The 15052-nt window shown below is 46.6% G+C and overlaps 6 protein-coding genes across 6 annotated transcripts; 3 read left to right on the top strand and 3 right to left on the bottom strand.

Moving 5' to 3' along the window:
- Positions 1–1883: 1883 nt before the first annotated feature.
- Positions 1884–3449, bottom strand: LOC121592183 (leucine-rich repeat transmembrane neuronal protein 2-like). Its single transcript, XM_041913566.1, has 2 exons — positions 3383–3449; positions 1884–3300 (listed from the first exon to the last, which is right to left on the bottom strand). The coding sequence occupies exons 1-2, from the start codon at positions 3400–3402 to the stop codon at positions 2055–2057; spliced, it is 1266 nt and encodes a 421-aa protein (XP_041769500.1). The 5' UTR covers positions 3403–3449; the 3' UTR covers positions 1884–2054.
- A 274-nt stretch (positions 3450–3723) lies between these two features.
- Positions 3724–4592, bottom strand: LOC121592191. Its single transcript, XM_041913575.1, has 2 exons — positions 4507–4592; positions 3724–4403 (listed from the first exon to the last, which is right to left on the bottom strand). Exon 2 carries the CDS (start codon positions 4150–4152, stop codon positions 3739–3741), a length of 414 nt encoding a protein of 137 aa, XP_041769509.1. The 5' UTR covers positions 4153–4403; positions 4507–4592; the 3' UTR covers positions 3724–3738.
- A 344-nt stretch (positions 4593–4936) lies between these two features.
- LOC121592189 (brachyurin-like) lies at positions 4937–5877 on the bottom strand. Its single transcript, XM_041913573.1, has one exon. The coding sequence runs from the start codon at positions 5865–5867 to the stop codon at positions 4965–4967; it is 903 nt and encodes a 300-aa protein (XP_041769507.1). The 5' UTR covers positions 5868–5877; the 3' UTR covers positions 4937–4964.
- Positions 5878–7588: 1711 nt separating this feature from the next.
- LOC121592190 (brachyurin-like) lies at positions 7589–8535 on the top strand. Its single transcript, XM_041913574.1, has one exon. It carries the CDS (start codon positions 7589–7591, stop codon positions 8480–8482), a length of 894 nt encoding a protein of 297 aa, XP_041769508.1. The 3' UTR covers positions 8483–8535.
- Positions 8536–9430: 895 nt separating this feature from the next.
- On the top strand, positions 9431–10419 carry LOC121592185 (brachyurin-like). Its single transcript, XM_041913569.1, has one exon. The coding sequence runs from the start codon at positions 9463–9465 to the stop codon at positions 10360–10362; it is 900 nt and encodes a 299-aa protein (XP_041769503.1). The 5' UTR covers positions 9431–9462; the 3' UTR covers positions 10363–10419.
- Positions 10420–12360: 1941 nt separating this feature from the next.
- LOC121593628 (probable medium-chain specific acyl-CoA dehydrogenase, mitochondrial) lies at positions 12361–15024 on the top strand. The gene is made up of 4 exons (XM_041916183.1): positions 12361–12531; positions 13443–13701; positions 13780–13880; positions 13951–15024. The coding sequence occupies exons 1-4, from the start codon at positions 12517–12519 to the stop codon at positions 14833–14835; spliced, it is 1260 nt and encodes a 419-aa protein (XP_041772117.1). The 5' UTR covers positions 12361–12516; the 3' UTR covers positions 14836–15024.
- The last annotated feature ends 28 nt before the right edge of the window (positions 15025–15052 follow it).

Here is a 15052-nt window from a genome sequence, read left to right as displayed (position 1 = left end):
ACAAATTTTCAGTGATTCGCGGGCTGCAAAGTTGAGAATAAAAATATTCCAAAATATTCATATAAAATACTGTTTAAGATCATTATTGTTAAACAAATTGACTTTTTGTACTCTTCGCTTCAAATCTGGAATCGTTAGTTATTTACAAATTTGCGATGTTGTTTTTCTATGTGCTCTTGTTTATGTGAGCAAAAATGTATAATGTACTTTAAAAGTCACATATAATTTATTTTATTCTTATGATTAAAATAGGATATTTTTCATTAGTTGCGTTCTCACACGGCAGTTTTGCTAGAAAATATCTGTCAAACACACTTATTCACTGAGGTAGGGGAAGTCTAGCAGCGTGTAGCGAATCTTATTCAAGCAATCCGAGCTATCCGTCGCTGGATGAATAACTAAAATATTTGACCGCAATTTTTCGACAGATCAAGAGATTGGTATATTAATTTCTTATAACAAGAACCCGTTTTTTTATGAATAATCTTATTAAATTACGATAATTTTATCAGACGCAGATTCGAGGTGCGTGATCCCAAAAAGATCGGCAAATATTTGTTTGACACTTGAAGGGAAATGATTCGCGAATTACGGTATGGACTGTGTGAGCTAACCTATTAATAAGCTATGTAATGCAGGACTTCGGCATTTCGTATATTTTGATCCTTAATCTAAATCCTTTTATCAAAAACAAAAAACAAACAGAAGTGGCTCCAATCGAACATCAAAGATGAAACATACTAAGGTCGGAGTCGAGCAGATCATCGGAGCAATTCGTAGCCGACTAAAGCCTTTACTCGGCAGTCAGAGGCATTGAGATCGATAGGACCGACCGGAGCTATTTCTGACTGCAGACTAGCCGCTCCGTGCGACAACCGATGACTCCAACGGTTCCGAATGACTCTAAACGGCTCTATAGGCTTCGGATGGCCCAGAGTGGAAATGTTGGTTTGATTTTGCCGGAATCAGAGTCGGAATAGCTAAGATCGGAAATGGTTTTGAGCCGTGGAGCGATTCCGACAATCCATCACTAGTTGTTGCGAAGTTTTCAAATGTGTGTATCTAGTTGTTTTCATGCCTTTTTCGTGTCTAGACAGTTGACGCAATTCCGTTTTTTCATACATAATGTGCAATCGAGTCTGCACAAAATAATGCTAATATTCAGAATTTAATATACACATAATACGACTGAGTTTGTTATATGTTATGGGTACATAAATGTTAGTTTCCAAAAATATAGCGACAAAATTATTGTTCTTCTCTGGAAAATTTAATACACCTCGACAAATAGTAATAACAGACTTTTGGTTTGCAGTGCTTTCAGCACTTATCAAAATATTCTCGCGGGCCGCATTCAGAATCGACCGCCGGGCCGCCAGTTTGACATACCTGACGTAAAGTAACATTACAAGTCTAGCTCACGCAATTTGCAAGCTGCCAAAGTCCAAAAGCTCGAACTGTGTCACTTTTATACTTCACACAAGGAACATTCACCACCTCAATATCGGCTACCGGCCGATGGGTCATCCAGCTATTTTCTACAATATCTACAACGTCTGTTGTGATCTGTTGTGACGATCCAATGACCTCACTGAGAAAAACAGGATGCATTTTTATAACTTAAAAGTCTTCAAATACAACATGTTCAATGATCGAGCCATCAAGAAACAATCTTTTCACATATGAAACAGAGTCGAAGACAATTATGAGGATCAGTTATAATGTATGAGATTGCTGGTCGACATTGGAAACATTGTCGACATTACTTATCTAGGGATGTACTGAAATTGTACAGATCCTTATTAATGCCAGGAGCTTGAACGATTGCTGACTTGCAGAAGGCTTAAGCTACGCGTTATTGTGATATTTCTCATGTTTTTGGTTTTATCAATCTTGCTATTTAAGATTTAAGATTTAAGATCGTTTGTCATATTCGCCGGACGTAATCGCAACTACTGGTAAAGTCTCTCCGGTTTTGAAAGCTGAAAAGGTAGCTGTCTGAAATAGGCTCATAGGCCTATTTATTATCCTTCAAACGGTGGATAAGATAACGCCTAACCATAGCAGACTTTACGGTGGTGCTCGTTATGCAAACGACGAACAGACCCGTCCGTCTTATTGCACCGATCACGCTCCCGCACCGAGGACGTGTGCCACGCACAGACAATCAAATTATCGTACATTAACAGCTGGGAAACGTTGCGTGACGCACCGCAGGCATCGAAGCTGGAAATTAGATTATAAGAAACGTGCACCTCCAACGAACGCACCGGTATAAAGGACAGATCCAGCGCGGATAGATTGTTGTAATCAATATTCAGCATTTCTAGATCGGCCGGAAAATGTGCCGTACTCAACATAACCGTCTTCAGCGTATTGCACGATAAATCTAACTTACGCAAACTGCTCATACCGGCCACACTCTCGATGGTAAAGTTGGACAGTCGATTAGAGCGCATGGTAAGCAGGGAGGTGTTTGTGAAATTATTGACACACTGCGGCACGGCCGTTAGATTGTTGCGATCTAACATAAGGCTGGCCAGCGACGGTACGGACCATCCGCACAGATCTACACTCGATAGCTTGTTTCCGTCCATCCGTAGCTCGGCCAGTGCACCGTGTATCAACTGTCCGGCAAGCGTTCTTATTCGGTTGTTCTGCAGATACAAACCATCCATCCGCACTAGCACATTGAACAGCTCCATGCTGACTGTGGTGAGCAGGTTTTCCGACAGCGTTACACTGGCAAGCGCATCGTATACGCCGCAATGCCTCGTCGACGTGTTCACCACGTAGCGGATCTTGTTGCCCATCAAGCTGAGAACGCCCAGCCGCACGTTATCGCACAAACTCGCCATATTCAGGCCCTGCAGCTTGCACGACGTTATGTACAGCCATTCTAGGCCGCGGGCATGTTTGATAGAGTCCGGTACCTTCACCAGATCACACACCGATACGGCCAAATAGCTCAACGAACTGTTCGCTTCGATATCCATCCTTCTCAGATTGGTAGACGTTATCATCAGATTTTTTACGGCCCACGGAACACTGATCCACCTCAGTGAGAACGAGTTGGTTACGATCAGCTCCTGGATAAAGCTTGGCACACCCTCCAGTATCGCGTGATCGATGTGCTCCATCACCGCATTCTCGATGGACAGCACTTCGACGTGTTGCGGAATGTACTGATACGCGAACGTATCATCGCTCGTGGTAAGATCGTACAGATAGCAGTACTGTTTGGAGCACTGGAGCCGCATCGAGCCCATACGGTTAGCAGTGTCGAGAAGGAAGAGCATTCTAAAACATCACGAGCCGTCATGTGAGAGTGTGTGTGTGAGGGCGCGTGTGTACCAGGTGCGTCCGGAGATCATCTTCTCACCTCAGTATCCAGCGTCTCATGATGGTCCGCTTTGGCCTTGATCTCAAAATGATACCCCATTCGACAATTCGGCAATAACTGTTCACCAGTTTTGTTACTCCTGTATTTTATAGGAATAAAAGAAGCGTTCACTAATGAGTTCATAAGCGGTAGTTAAGTGGCGTGCGCCCTCCTCGTCGCAGTGAGCCAAATCGTTGAATACAGCACACGATCTATTTGAGAGCTTTACTAACAATGCGTTCAGAATAGATTTGAAATATAGAGTAGCAATGCCAGCAGCGTCCAACCATAGTCTCCAAACACGGTGTTTTGGTTTCAGTTAAGGCTCACGTTACTATATTTCGTCTTAAACCCGATTATAGACCAGCTATGGTGGTGAAGTTTTGCAAATTATTTAAACATTCGGGAACGGTTTTCATCGGGTTGTCCATAAACGTAACCAGCAGAATTGCAGGTACATGCCAGTGACACATATCCAAACCGGCCAGCTTGTTGTTTTCAAGCCTCAGCTGCAGCAAGGCATCGTGCACCAACCGTCCCGCTATTGATTTTATTCTATTCCTGTGCAGAAATAAACTGTTCAATTGGACAAACACATCGAACAGCTCGATGTTGACCGTTTTAAGCATGTTTGCTTGCAACGAAAGTGCAGCGAGAGAATCGTAGATCGGGCAATGCTGCGTTGCGGTATTGACGACGTAGCGTATCTTGTTGTTCGTTAGGATCACGGTGGTGAGCTCCCGGTTGGCGCACAAGCGCATTTGGAACATCGATCCACTTCAAAGCGGGAGAGTTTCTGACGTCTACATGTGTGACGAAGCTAGGCAATATCTGCATAACTGTCTGATCGAGGTGCTCCAGCAACATATTCTCCATGCTTAAGAAGATCAAGTGTTTTGGAATGTACTGAAATACGAACGCATCAACATGCGATTTAAAGTCCAAAATGATGCATTTTTGTTCAAAGCACTTTGTTCGAATTGTAGCAATGTGAACAATCGTGCTTAATACAAATAGTAATCTAATGGAAGAAGAGTAATGTGTTACTATATCGACCTGATGTGTTAAAGGATTAAGGCCCAATTCGTGATCACAAAATGGTATTAAAAGTGGAATATGCGTACCTTACAGCCCAGTGGATCATCGTAGCAAAGCTTTTGGCAAACTACGCTTGACACCTCATCGATCACTCATGACGCCTGACACCGACCAGTTGGTTATTTATGGTAGCAAATAGCAGGGTTCGCGATAATGAAGCAGTACTTAATTCTGCATTGGAGTATGCAAAGAAGACTTCAAAAAACAAGACCGCATCAACATCGAGCTGGCAAAATGCTAATGATAATGAGATATACACCTGTAGAGGTATTGCAGCTGTTTTGCATCGGCATGGCATTTATACACGTAACAGATGCTATGGATCAGTAGTTTCGTTCTAGTACAACATACTATCTTGAAAGCAGAACTTCCACTCAACTGTGTGTTATGTGTGAGATTTTCCTACAAAAATATTTCATCATAAAACATTTACAATCATCATTCAGTATACAAGGTCTTTGGTTTATTAAGCTATCTTCAATCCTTAGGCAGCAGCAACAAAATCAGAGTTGGCCTCAATGAAATCCAAGAAGAACGACACACGAGCGTACACCGACGGCATGCCGATCGCACAGCCAGCAGCAGATCCGAACGACACAACACCGATCTGGAGGCTTCCTCCGTCCTGGACGGCAAGCGGGCCACCCGAGTCACCGTTGCACGATGAGCGACCACCGGCTCCGCTCAGGCACACATTCTGGGGCTCGATCACGACGGCATTCCATTGGGCAATGCAGTCAGCGTTGGTCAAGACCGGGTTGGTCGTGAACATCACAACAGACGAGGTAGCCTGGCTAGCGTCCGAGGTGCGTCCGAATCCGGACACGGTACCGGTGAAGCCACCGAACTGGCGGGTATCCGAGCGGGCCGGCAGACGGGCAGGCTGAATACGATCGGTGAAGGTGATCGGAGAGTTCAGGCGCACGACGGCAATATCGTTGCGGATGTTGGTCAGTGTGTAACCCGGATGAGCCCGAATTCCAGCGGTTGAGAAGGCAATGCGCTGCTGGGATGGTTCCGCTGCATCGCGGTTATGAGCTCCAATGATTGCAGTACCTCCCAGAGCCAGAGTCGAAGCGCCCGAGATGACGCAATGGGCAGCGGTCAGGATGTAGTTGTTGGTGAGGACGGAGCCTCCGCACAGACCGGTACCGGTCGGGAAGTTGCTCAGCAGAGCGATCTGGTACGGGAACTGGCCAGGCGTCGCTTCCTGACCGTTGACGATGCGGTGCGACGGCAGCTTCGTGCGGTAGATCTGCAGCTCAGCCGGCAGGCGAGCCCAGTAGTGATCGAACTCCTCGATCGGGCGCACCTGGGACCAATCGATATCGATCCATTCGGCGCTGGCGATGGCGAACAGAGCAACTAGAAGTGCGAACGTTTTCATCCTGACTACTCTGAATGAGAGAAATGAATGAAGGAAGCTACACGGATGTATCGCTTTTATATTTGCTCAGAAACTGCAACGGTTAGATTAGGTGGTTTATTACAGGAACTTTGGCGAATCATCCTTGCTGTTGGAAGGAAACTCTCGCTGGGGAAGACCATTGCACGCGTTACTTGCAAGATTCGTTTTTTTGATAACGCAAAAAAGATGGGAAAGCTCACCTGGAAATACCAAGTGTAAGTTCTATGACACGTTGCAGGCTAAGATAATGGCGAACCATGATGCAATACGTACATTTTAGGTGTATAGATAAATGATTTTAGGTTAGGCTAGGACAATATGGAGATGGAAATAGGAAATCAAATACAATTTTCATTCCCGACATTCCGGACATATGTTTTGAATAAGTTATTAATGAAGGCGAATAGCAACCTGTGGTCTATAGATCTCATGAAATAGCACACAAAACTTCTAAAGAATCCGTTTCATGTAAAGACATGGGCATGGTTTGATTCCCTTCTAGAAAATTTTTCTCATATCAATGACTAACTGTAATTATTTTTATTAAGTTCCGATACCCTGTATAAGGTCAGCATGACTGGGGAAGTTGTAACATATCAGAAATAATTAGAAGAAAATTAGACAAATGTGAATAAGAAGAACAAAAAGAAGAACGAGAAGGGTATAATGAATACAAAAAATAAAATAATATGAATAACAGTAAAAACAATCCACGAGAAACAAGAAGAAGATAGTGAGTAAGAAAATTAAGAAGAAGAGTAAAAATATGATTATGTTTATGTGATGGTGATGATAATGATGATGATGATTATGATAATAATGATAAAGATGACGAAGAAGGAGAAGAATAAATAGGAGTATACAAAAAAGAAGTACAAGAATAATAACAAGTAGATGTGACAAAAACAGGATAAGAAGAAAACGAACAAAAAAAGAATAAAATGAAGAAGAAGTAGCAGAATTGCAAAAGGATAAACCAGATTTTTTTCACAAATTGAAGGCATATGACATTTAATTATCATAAATGATTTATTATTTCATAAATGATTCGTTCTAATGATCAAAAGAGAGTAAAATAGTCATCCAAAATGGGTAATATATTTTCACACTTGCTAATGCCACTTGCTAATGTAATGAGCTAATGTAAATAAATACAATATTTATAGATAGTGATCTATTGAACCGGCCGTCATGGGTTCAAACCCCCAAAGGACCCCTACTCCATTCGTAGGACTGACTATCCTACGAACACTTTGTACAGGCAGATCTTGACCGACAACGGATGTTGCGAAGAAGAACAAGAAGAAGATCTTTTGAAACATCTTTTCCTTCTCCTAACAGGACGGTTTAATCGGAGACATCCATTTATTTGATCACACTTACAAAATTGCGAATACAAGCAGGAGCAGATCTAAGTATTGCATTGTTATCTAAGCTGAGGTGTCACGTAACGGCAATCTCTCGTAACCTCTCATTTGGTATTTCCAAGTGAGCTTTCCCACTTTTTGGCGTTATCACGAAAACGAATCCTGCAAGTAATGCATGTCATGTCAGTAATGCTTCTCAAAAAACAGTCCTTCCAACAAAAAAGATGATTCGCCAAAGTTCCTGTGATAAACCACCTAATCGAACACTTGCACTTCTTGGTGGAGTATAAAAGCGATGCTTCCGTGTCGTTTGCTTCATTCAAAGTTGTCAGGATGAAAACGTTCGCGCTTCTAGTTGCCCTGTTCGCTGCGGCCAACGCCGACATCGATTGGTCGAAGGTGCGCCCGATCGAGGAGTTCGATCACTACTGGGCCCGTCTGCCGCAGGAGCTGCAGATCTACCGGTATGCTCAACCGTCGCACCGTGTCGTCAACGGCCAGGAGGCTACGCCCGGCCAGTTCCCGTACCAGATCGCTCTGCTGAGCAACTTCATCATCGGTACCGGTCTGTGCGGTGGCTCCGTCCTGACCAACAACTACGTCCTCACTGCTGCTCATTGTGTTATCATGGGCACTTCGACTGTGGCTCTGGGAGGTAACGCCATCATGGGTGCTCACAACCGTGACGCTCCGGAACCGTCGCAGCAGATCATTGCTTTCACGTCCGCGGGCATCCGTGCCCACCCTGACTACTCTTCGGCGAACATCCGCAACGACATTGCCGTCGTGCGCCTGAACTCTCCGATCACCTTCACCGATCGTATCCAGCCTGCCCGTCTGCCGGCCCGCTCGGACACCCGCCAGTTCGGTGGCTTCACCGGTACCGTGTCCGGATTCGGACGCACCTCGGACGCTAGCCAGGCTACCTCGTCTGTTGTGATGTTCACCAGCAACCCGGTCATGACCAACGCTGACTGTATTGCCCAATGGAACGCTGTCCTGATCGAGCCCCAGAATGTGTGCATGAGCGGTGAGGGTGGTCGCTCGGCCTGCAACGGTGACTCGGGTGGTCCGCTTGCCGTCCAGGACGGAGGAAGCCTCCAGGTCGGTGTTGTGTCGTTCGGATCAGCTGCTGGCTGTGCGATCGGCATGCCGTCGGTGTACGCTCGTGTGTCGTTCTTCTTGGATTTCATTGAGGCCAACTCTGACTTTGTGGCTGCTGCCTAAGGATTGAAGATAGCTTAATAAACTAACACATGGTGAACAATGTTAACAATGAATATGATTGAAATCAATTAATTGTGTTTTAGTTGTCTTACCAACTGCCATTCAGCACTATGATTTTTTTCCAAGGATTTAGGTCAGACTACCCAGGTGACATTTGTTCTAAAATTGTTATCTATTCGATTGGTGCACGATGCATCAGAAATTGAACATTTGTGTGTGATCAACCGTGTTGAAAGTGCCATGATGTCCCGTGTGCATGTGTGTGATCTTCTTCATTTGATGGAAGATGGTATCGGTTTCATTTTTCACGTTCCGCGTTGGACGTTACGCCAAATAGAAGAACGACACGGAAAAGATCGGATATCCCAGCAAAACAAAGAAGAAAACAACAAAAAGCTAAAACTCCCTTAAAGCGGTGAACTTAAAAGCAAATTTAAAGCTCCACTTTACAGGGTGTTTGCTTGACATCTCGATTTTCATGCTCGAAAATGTCACCTGAGTTGGTTCTAACTACTCGAATTAATGATCATCTGTATCGTATTGCATGTGATGCCTCTTTTAGATTTGGTAAAATTTGCACAAAGTTTCTGTTTATCTTATTCAACCAGATACACTCTAGCATGGTGTAGCGCTATCGTTTAAACCAGCAACGCATATCGGACCCAATATCACGATAGAACATTACACTTCACTTTCCTCTATCAAACAGACGAAGAATATCTCTCAAAAATAAAACATTGATACCGCGTTTACGCTGAAAATTCAAGTCATCCAGGCGTCATTATTTTTGGCACACTACAGATAGCCACTTATCATGAAGCGAAATGGATTTGCCGTTATGACTTGTGCCGGAATTACCCAAATCAAAGAGACCAGTGCGTGTGTTACGCAGACTGGATTATCTTGCGCACGATAAGCCGCTCCAGATGCGTATAAAAGACGCGGCCGGAGCCACCAGTCAGTACACAACAACCGTCAGGATGAAAACGTTCGCGCTTCTAGTTGCCCTGTTCGCCGTCGCCAGCGCCGAATGGATCGATATCGATTGGTCCCAGGTGCGCCCGATCGAGGAGTTCGATCACTACTGGGCTCGCCTGCCGGCTGAGCTGCAGGTCTACCGCACGAAGCTGCCGTCGCACCGCATCACCAATGGCCAGGAGGCTACGCCCGGCCAGTTCCCGTACCAGATCGCTCTGCTGAGCAACTTCGCGACCGGTACCGGTCTGTGCGGTGGCTCCGTCCTCACCAACAACTACATCCTGACCGCTGCTCACTGCGTCATCTCGGGCGCTACGACCCTGGCCACGAGCGGTACCGCCATCATGGGAGCTCACAACCGCAACGTGAACGAGCCCACCCAGCAGCGCATCGGCTTCACCTCCGCTGGCATCCGTGCCCATCCGGGATACAATCCGACCAACATCCGCAACGACATTGCCGTCGTGCGCCTGAACTCTCCGATCACCTTCACCGCTCGCATCCAGCCGGTCCGTCTGCCGGCCCGCTCGGACACCCGCCAGTTCGGTGGCTTCACCGGTACCGTGTCCGGATTCGGACGCACCACCAACACCGGCGCTACCTCGCCCGTCGTGATGTTCACCAGCAACCCGGTCATGACCAACGCTGACTGTATTGCGCGCTGGAACACCGCCCTGATCCAGCCCCAGAACGTGTGCCTGAGCGGAGACGGTGGTCGCTCGTCGTGCAACGGTGACTCGGGTGGCCCGCTGACCGTGCAGTCCGGTGGAAGCCTCCAGATCGGTGTTGTGTCGTTCGGATCGGCTGCCGGTTGCTCGATCGGTATGCCGTCGGTGTACGCCCGCGTGTCCTTCTACCTGGACTGGATCGATGCCAACTCGGACTTCAACGCCCAGCCTTAAGCTCTTCGCTGTACAAAAGATGCATTAAATATCAACGATTTACTTTACACCTGAAAATAGCGTATCATTTATTTAAGCTTCCTTCAAATTAATACTTTTATTGAATGTCTATCTTCGTATCGACCTTTGGGCTTTAAAATCAGCACAGAAACGTATTCACTAGTGGTGGGAGCTCGGAATTGGAATCACAATCGTTTCCGGAATCGGAATCGGGTTGGAATTTGAAAATGGCTCTAGCGTTGGAAATGGCAGTTCTGAAATTGAAATCAAAAGTTTTGGATGAAATTGTCAATCTTGCATGAAAAAATGGGTGAAAATCTCGTCAGTGTGATTGGACTCGTGTGATCTCGTGATTAGACTACGGATCACGTTAAGCGGTTTATATTATGTCTAATCGTATAAATTTTAAACTACTTCCTTTTTATCACACTTTATGACCTAACCCAGGCGAGATATTTAGACATTTTAGGTCATTTTTACAACGCTGGTAATTATTTTTCTGTTCTGTGGGTAAACTTATTCAGGGTTATTATTACACAGTCGAATAAACAATTGGCATTAAAACGTACTTGTAACCCAGTTTGGATCAAGTTAAACGTTGACGGGTTGACGTATTACAAATGGTAGATATAAGGCAAAGGTAATTTTTTTTTTCAAATAAGGCATTGTTTAAAGCATGTTTACAACATTAAGCATTACTGGGCTGTGACACCCTGTATATGGCTCCATTCTACGGTCGACATCTAACTGTCAAAACCATCGTTGAATATTGGTAGAGTAAAATCTAGCTATGCATCGATATATACAGACTTTAATTATCCGCTACGATGGTATTGACAGGCCATACCACCGCTCCAAGATTGAAAATCTATACCACCAGAATATCCTGTCAAATGTGCATAGCAGCAGACTATGGATACTATTACAGTTATTGTTACAGCTACAACTATTCACAGGATATACGGCCGTTCTTACGAGAAAAAAAACTATTTACAGAGCCGGTACGGTTTCAGGATTAGATCCAGGAATGGTTCGAAGATGGGAACAGTTCCAGGATTGGTACGACTTTGGAATTAGTTCTAGGATCAATTTACAATCAGGAGCAGTTCAGGGTCGGTATGGGTTGGAAATCAGTTCCAGGGCTGATATGGCTTCAGTGTCAGTTCCTGGATCGATATATACTCGGGATCTGTTCCAGAACCGGTTTCAGTTGGATGTCATTTCGAAGAATGACACAGGTTAAGGATCAGTTCAAGAGCTCATTCGGGTTCAGTTTAAATTTTATTTTAAGGATTTCGGAAATGTTAAACGATTAGTTTTACTTCCGACGGTGGTTCAGAATAATTCTCTCCTGATGTGCGTCGTGGATTGCAGGGGAATCTGGAAAATATGGTTATTAAACGAAAAAACGCTGCCCACCCTCTAAAGTATACACTCGAAATTATTTTGCGTATCTCTGTAACTTTGGTCCGGTCTCACTAAAATGTAGAGCAAATGATTGATTGATTGATAAGCAACTAACTCATTGAGTCATCTCATAAAAAATTGCTCATTTTTAAGCTCAACGGAAACTTCAAAATTCTGTGCAGGCAGACGGCACTGCCAGAAGTTGCATGAAAGAGCAAACTACGATACGAAATATTTCACTATCTCAGCTCGAATTGCGTCGCATTGACTAGACCGGTAAATTCGAGCAGTTTATGAGCACGCGAACAAATCAAATTCGATGGTTTTTGATTATTAATTTTTGCACCGTCTAATTCCGCAGTGGATTGAAATGGGAGAATTAAATCAAATTCATTTAAAAAAAACGATACAATTGTACAATCAGATGAGATATCACTTTAATGCGTGTTATTTGTTAGAAAACTAATTTCACCACCTCTGTCATTCATGCGCATGCTCATCACATCGAGTGTTCATTCCGACCGAATGAACCCGCTCGTCAACAGGGTACAAAACAACACACACACACACACGCACGCACAGCACCAAACTTCATCTGTCACAATCCAGTCCGCCACACACGAGAGCCGTCGAGGTGGTTGACCAGTCGTGTTGCGCCGCCGTAGTTAATAAAGCAAAGTGATCGGAACGTTCTAGTGGTTTTGTACTTGTACACAGTCGTACCAGATACTCAACAAACTCACAACAATGGCACTGTCCCAGGTAGGTATCGGAAAGGGCTCAGATCGGGCGTTTCTCAATCTTCCCTGTACACATACACGAAGAGCACAGAGTGCATAGTTTTCGCGTACGGCACTTTTTGCGCGACCTTTGAACACCGCGAGCGCGTATAGTGGCGAAATTCATGCTGCTCGCGTGGACTTTGGAATCCCCCCCTCCCTCTTATACCCTCTTCCCCTCGCTCCTCCAACACCTTTCATCTCACTATCGCGAGTCATCGTTGTGCTAAAGGAGGGATGATGTGGTGATGTGGGGGTTTCTTATCGGAATCGTTACCCCGTACGGGGCCAAAGTTCCCTTTTCCCGGTTGGTTACATGCGAACCCTTTCCCGATTTCGCCACTCCGGCAAGCAATTCGAGGAGGTTAACCGGTAGTGAAAGTATTGAAATTAGGCCATAATCCCAGTATGGAACCGAATGAGCTGGTTGAGGGATTTTGTCCTTAAGTCTGGATTGATAAAGAAACCGGTTAAAAAACGAGTGAGGGGGTAGTCTTATCTCTCGTTGGTCTGGTTGGCCGGAGTCTTGTGATCAAGGTGCGCTTCCTACGTCGCTTCCCTTGGCCTTTCGGTGGGCCGTGCTGAGATAGCTGGCCGCGGTGCGACGGCGGCGATAAGGGAACATATGCGCTCCACTGCCGTGCAAAAGCGCTGTGTGTGTATGTGCGTCTCACTGCGACGGTCCATCGAAGTATGCCGAGTGTGCCAATTTCTATTTCCTTCCCCCCATGCCCGTATGCAAAAAATCAAAACAAACGCTATTTGTTGTTTACCTTTTTGCGGGGGGAGGCACTTTTTGCACATCTTCTTCTGCCCTCCCCAAAACCAAACAGGTTTGACGAGCAGTATTATCAAGATTACTAAACGCTTTTTCCTTTTACCGCTTCTTTACAGTTTATGAAACTGGCCGCACGTCCAGCATGCCGTGCGCTGTCGTCGAAGGCGGCCCCCGCAGTGGACGTTTCGTCGACCGGGCCCTGCTTTGCGCTGACCGACGAGCAGCGCGAGATCGTGGACCTGACGAAGAAGTTTGTGCGCGAGGAGATCATCCCGGTGGCGGCCCACCACGACAAGACCGGCGAGTACCCGTGGGCCATCATCAAGAAGGCGTGGGAGCTGGGCCTAACCAACAGCCACATCCCGGCCGACATTGGTACGTATGTTCCGCTAAGAGCGTCTGCGCTGTGCGTGTCAGGAGCTTTAAGATTGATCATTTACCTTCGCTTTGCAGGTGGAACTGAAATGTCGATCGTGACGAGCTGCCTGGTGGCGGAACAGTTTGCGTACGGCTGCACCGGCATCATGACCGCCATCGAGGCGAGCGGGCTCGGAGTAAGTGTTTGTGATGGAAGATTGTGGAAATGACTTGCCCTAACTAATGCACGCCTGGTTTCCTCCACAGCAAACACCCGTCATCATTGCCGGCAACAAGGAGCAGCAGAAGAAGTACCTCGGCCGGCTGCTGGAGGAACCGCTCGTGGCGGCCTACTGCGTCACCGAGCCGGGCGCCGGCTCGGACGTGAACGGGGTGAGAACGCGCGCCGAGAAGAAGGGCGACGAGTACATCCTGAACGGGCAGAAGATGTGGATCACGAACGGTGGCGTCGCCAACTGGTACTTTGTGCTGGCCCGCACCAATCCCGACCCGAAGTGTCCCGCCTCGAAAGCGTTCACCGGGTTCATCGTGGAGCGCGATACGCCTGGCCTGACGCCCGGCCGCAAGGAGCAAAACATGGGCCAGCGGGCGTCCGACACGCGCGGCATCACGTTCGAGGACGTGCGCGTACCGAAGGAGAACGTGCTGGTGGGCGAAGGGGCGGGCTTCAAGATCGCGATGGGTACGTTCGACAAGACGCGCCCGCCGGTCGCCGCCGGTGCCGTCGGGTTGGCCCAGCGTTGCCTGGACGAGGCGCTGAAGTATTCGCTCGAGCGCAAAGCGTTCGGTGTGCCGATTGCGGCCCACCAGGCAGTTTCGTTCATGTTGGCCGATATGGCGATTGGCGTGGAGACGGCCCGGCTCATCACGATGAAGTCGGCCTGGGAGGTGGATCAGGGCCGCAGGAACAGCTATTACGCCTCGATCGCGAAGTGTTACGCGTCGGACATTGCGAACAAGATTGCGACCGATGCGGTGCAGGTGTTCGGTGGCAACGGATTCAACAGCGAGTACCCGGTGGAGAAGCTGATGCGCGACGCGAAGATTTACCAGATCTACGAGGGCACGTCGCAGATCCAGCGGTTGATTATCTCGCGCAACATGATCGATGCTGCCAAGCAGCAGGCGTAAGAAGCGGCGGCGTTTGTCGTACTTCAGACACATCTCGTTATACAGTTATACAGTGGGCTCGATGTCACGCGTGCATTATTCGTTTTTATTTCTGTTTGCTTTTTTCCCCCTCCATGTTAAGATCATGCATCACTAAAAAAATGGTAACCACATAGACTGGGTGTAATAAAGATCATATTTTCTTAAGGACGCTTGTTGCACGTGTTTTACGTTGGAA

This window comes from Anopheles merus, chromosome 2L (assembly GCF_017562075.2).
Source record: "Anopheles merus strain MAF chromosome 2L, AmerM5.1, whole genome shotgun sequence".
Lineage (NCBI taxonomy): Eukaryota > Metazoa > Arthropoda > Insecta > Diptera > Culicidae > Anopheles > Anopheles merus.
The sequence above is the reverse complement of the archived record's forward strand: the minus strand, read 5'-3'. Positions and strand labels throughout refer to the sequence as shown.

Coding starts and splice junctions, on each gene's coding strand:
- LOC121592183 (XM_041913566.1), bottom strand. CDS start 3,402: ATGAGACGCTGGATACTGAG. Junction 3,301..3,382: donor ATGAGACGCTGGATACTGAG/GTGAGAAGATGA, acceptor GTGATGTTTTAG/AATGCTCTTCCTTCTCGACA.
- LOC121592191 (XM_041913575.1), bottom strand. CDS start 4,152: ATGTTCCAAATGCGCTTGTGCGCCAACCGGGAGCTCACCACCGTGATC.
- LOC121592189 (XM_041913573.1), bottom strand. CDS start 5,867: ATGAAAACGTTCGCACTTCTAGTTGCTCTGTTCGCCATCGCCAGCGCC.
- LOC121592190 (XM_041913574.1), top strand. CDS start 7,589: ATGAAAACGTTCGCGCTTCTAGTTGCCCTGTTCGCTGCGGCCAACGCC.
- LOC121592185 (XM_041913569.1), top strand. CDS start 9,463: ATGAAAACGTTCGCGCTTCTAGTTGCCCTGTTCGCCGTCGCCAGCGCC.
- LOC121593628 (XM_041916183.1), top strand. Junction 13,702..13,779: donor CCACATCCCGGCCGACATTG/GTACGTATGTTC, acceptor TTCGCTTTGCAG/GTGGAACTGAAATGTCGATC. Junction 13,881..13,950: donor TCGAGGCGAGCGGGCTCGGA/GTAAGTGTTTGT, acceptor TTTCCTCCACAG/CAAACACCCGTCATCATTGC.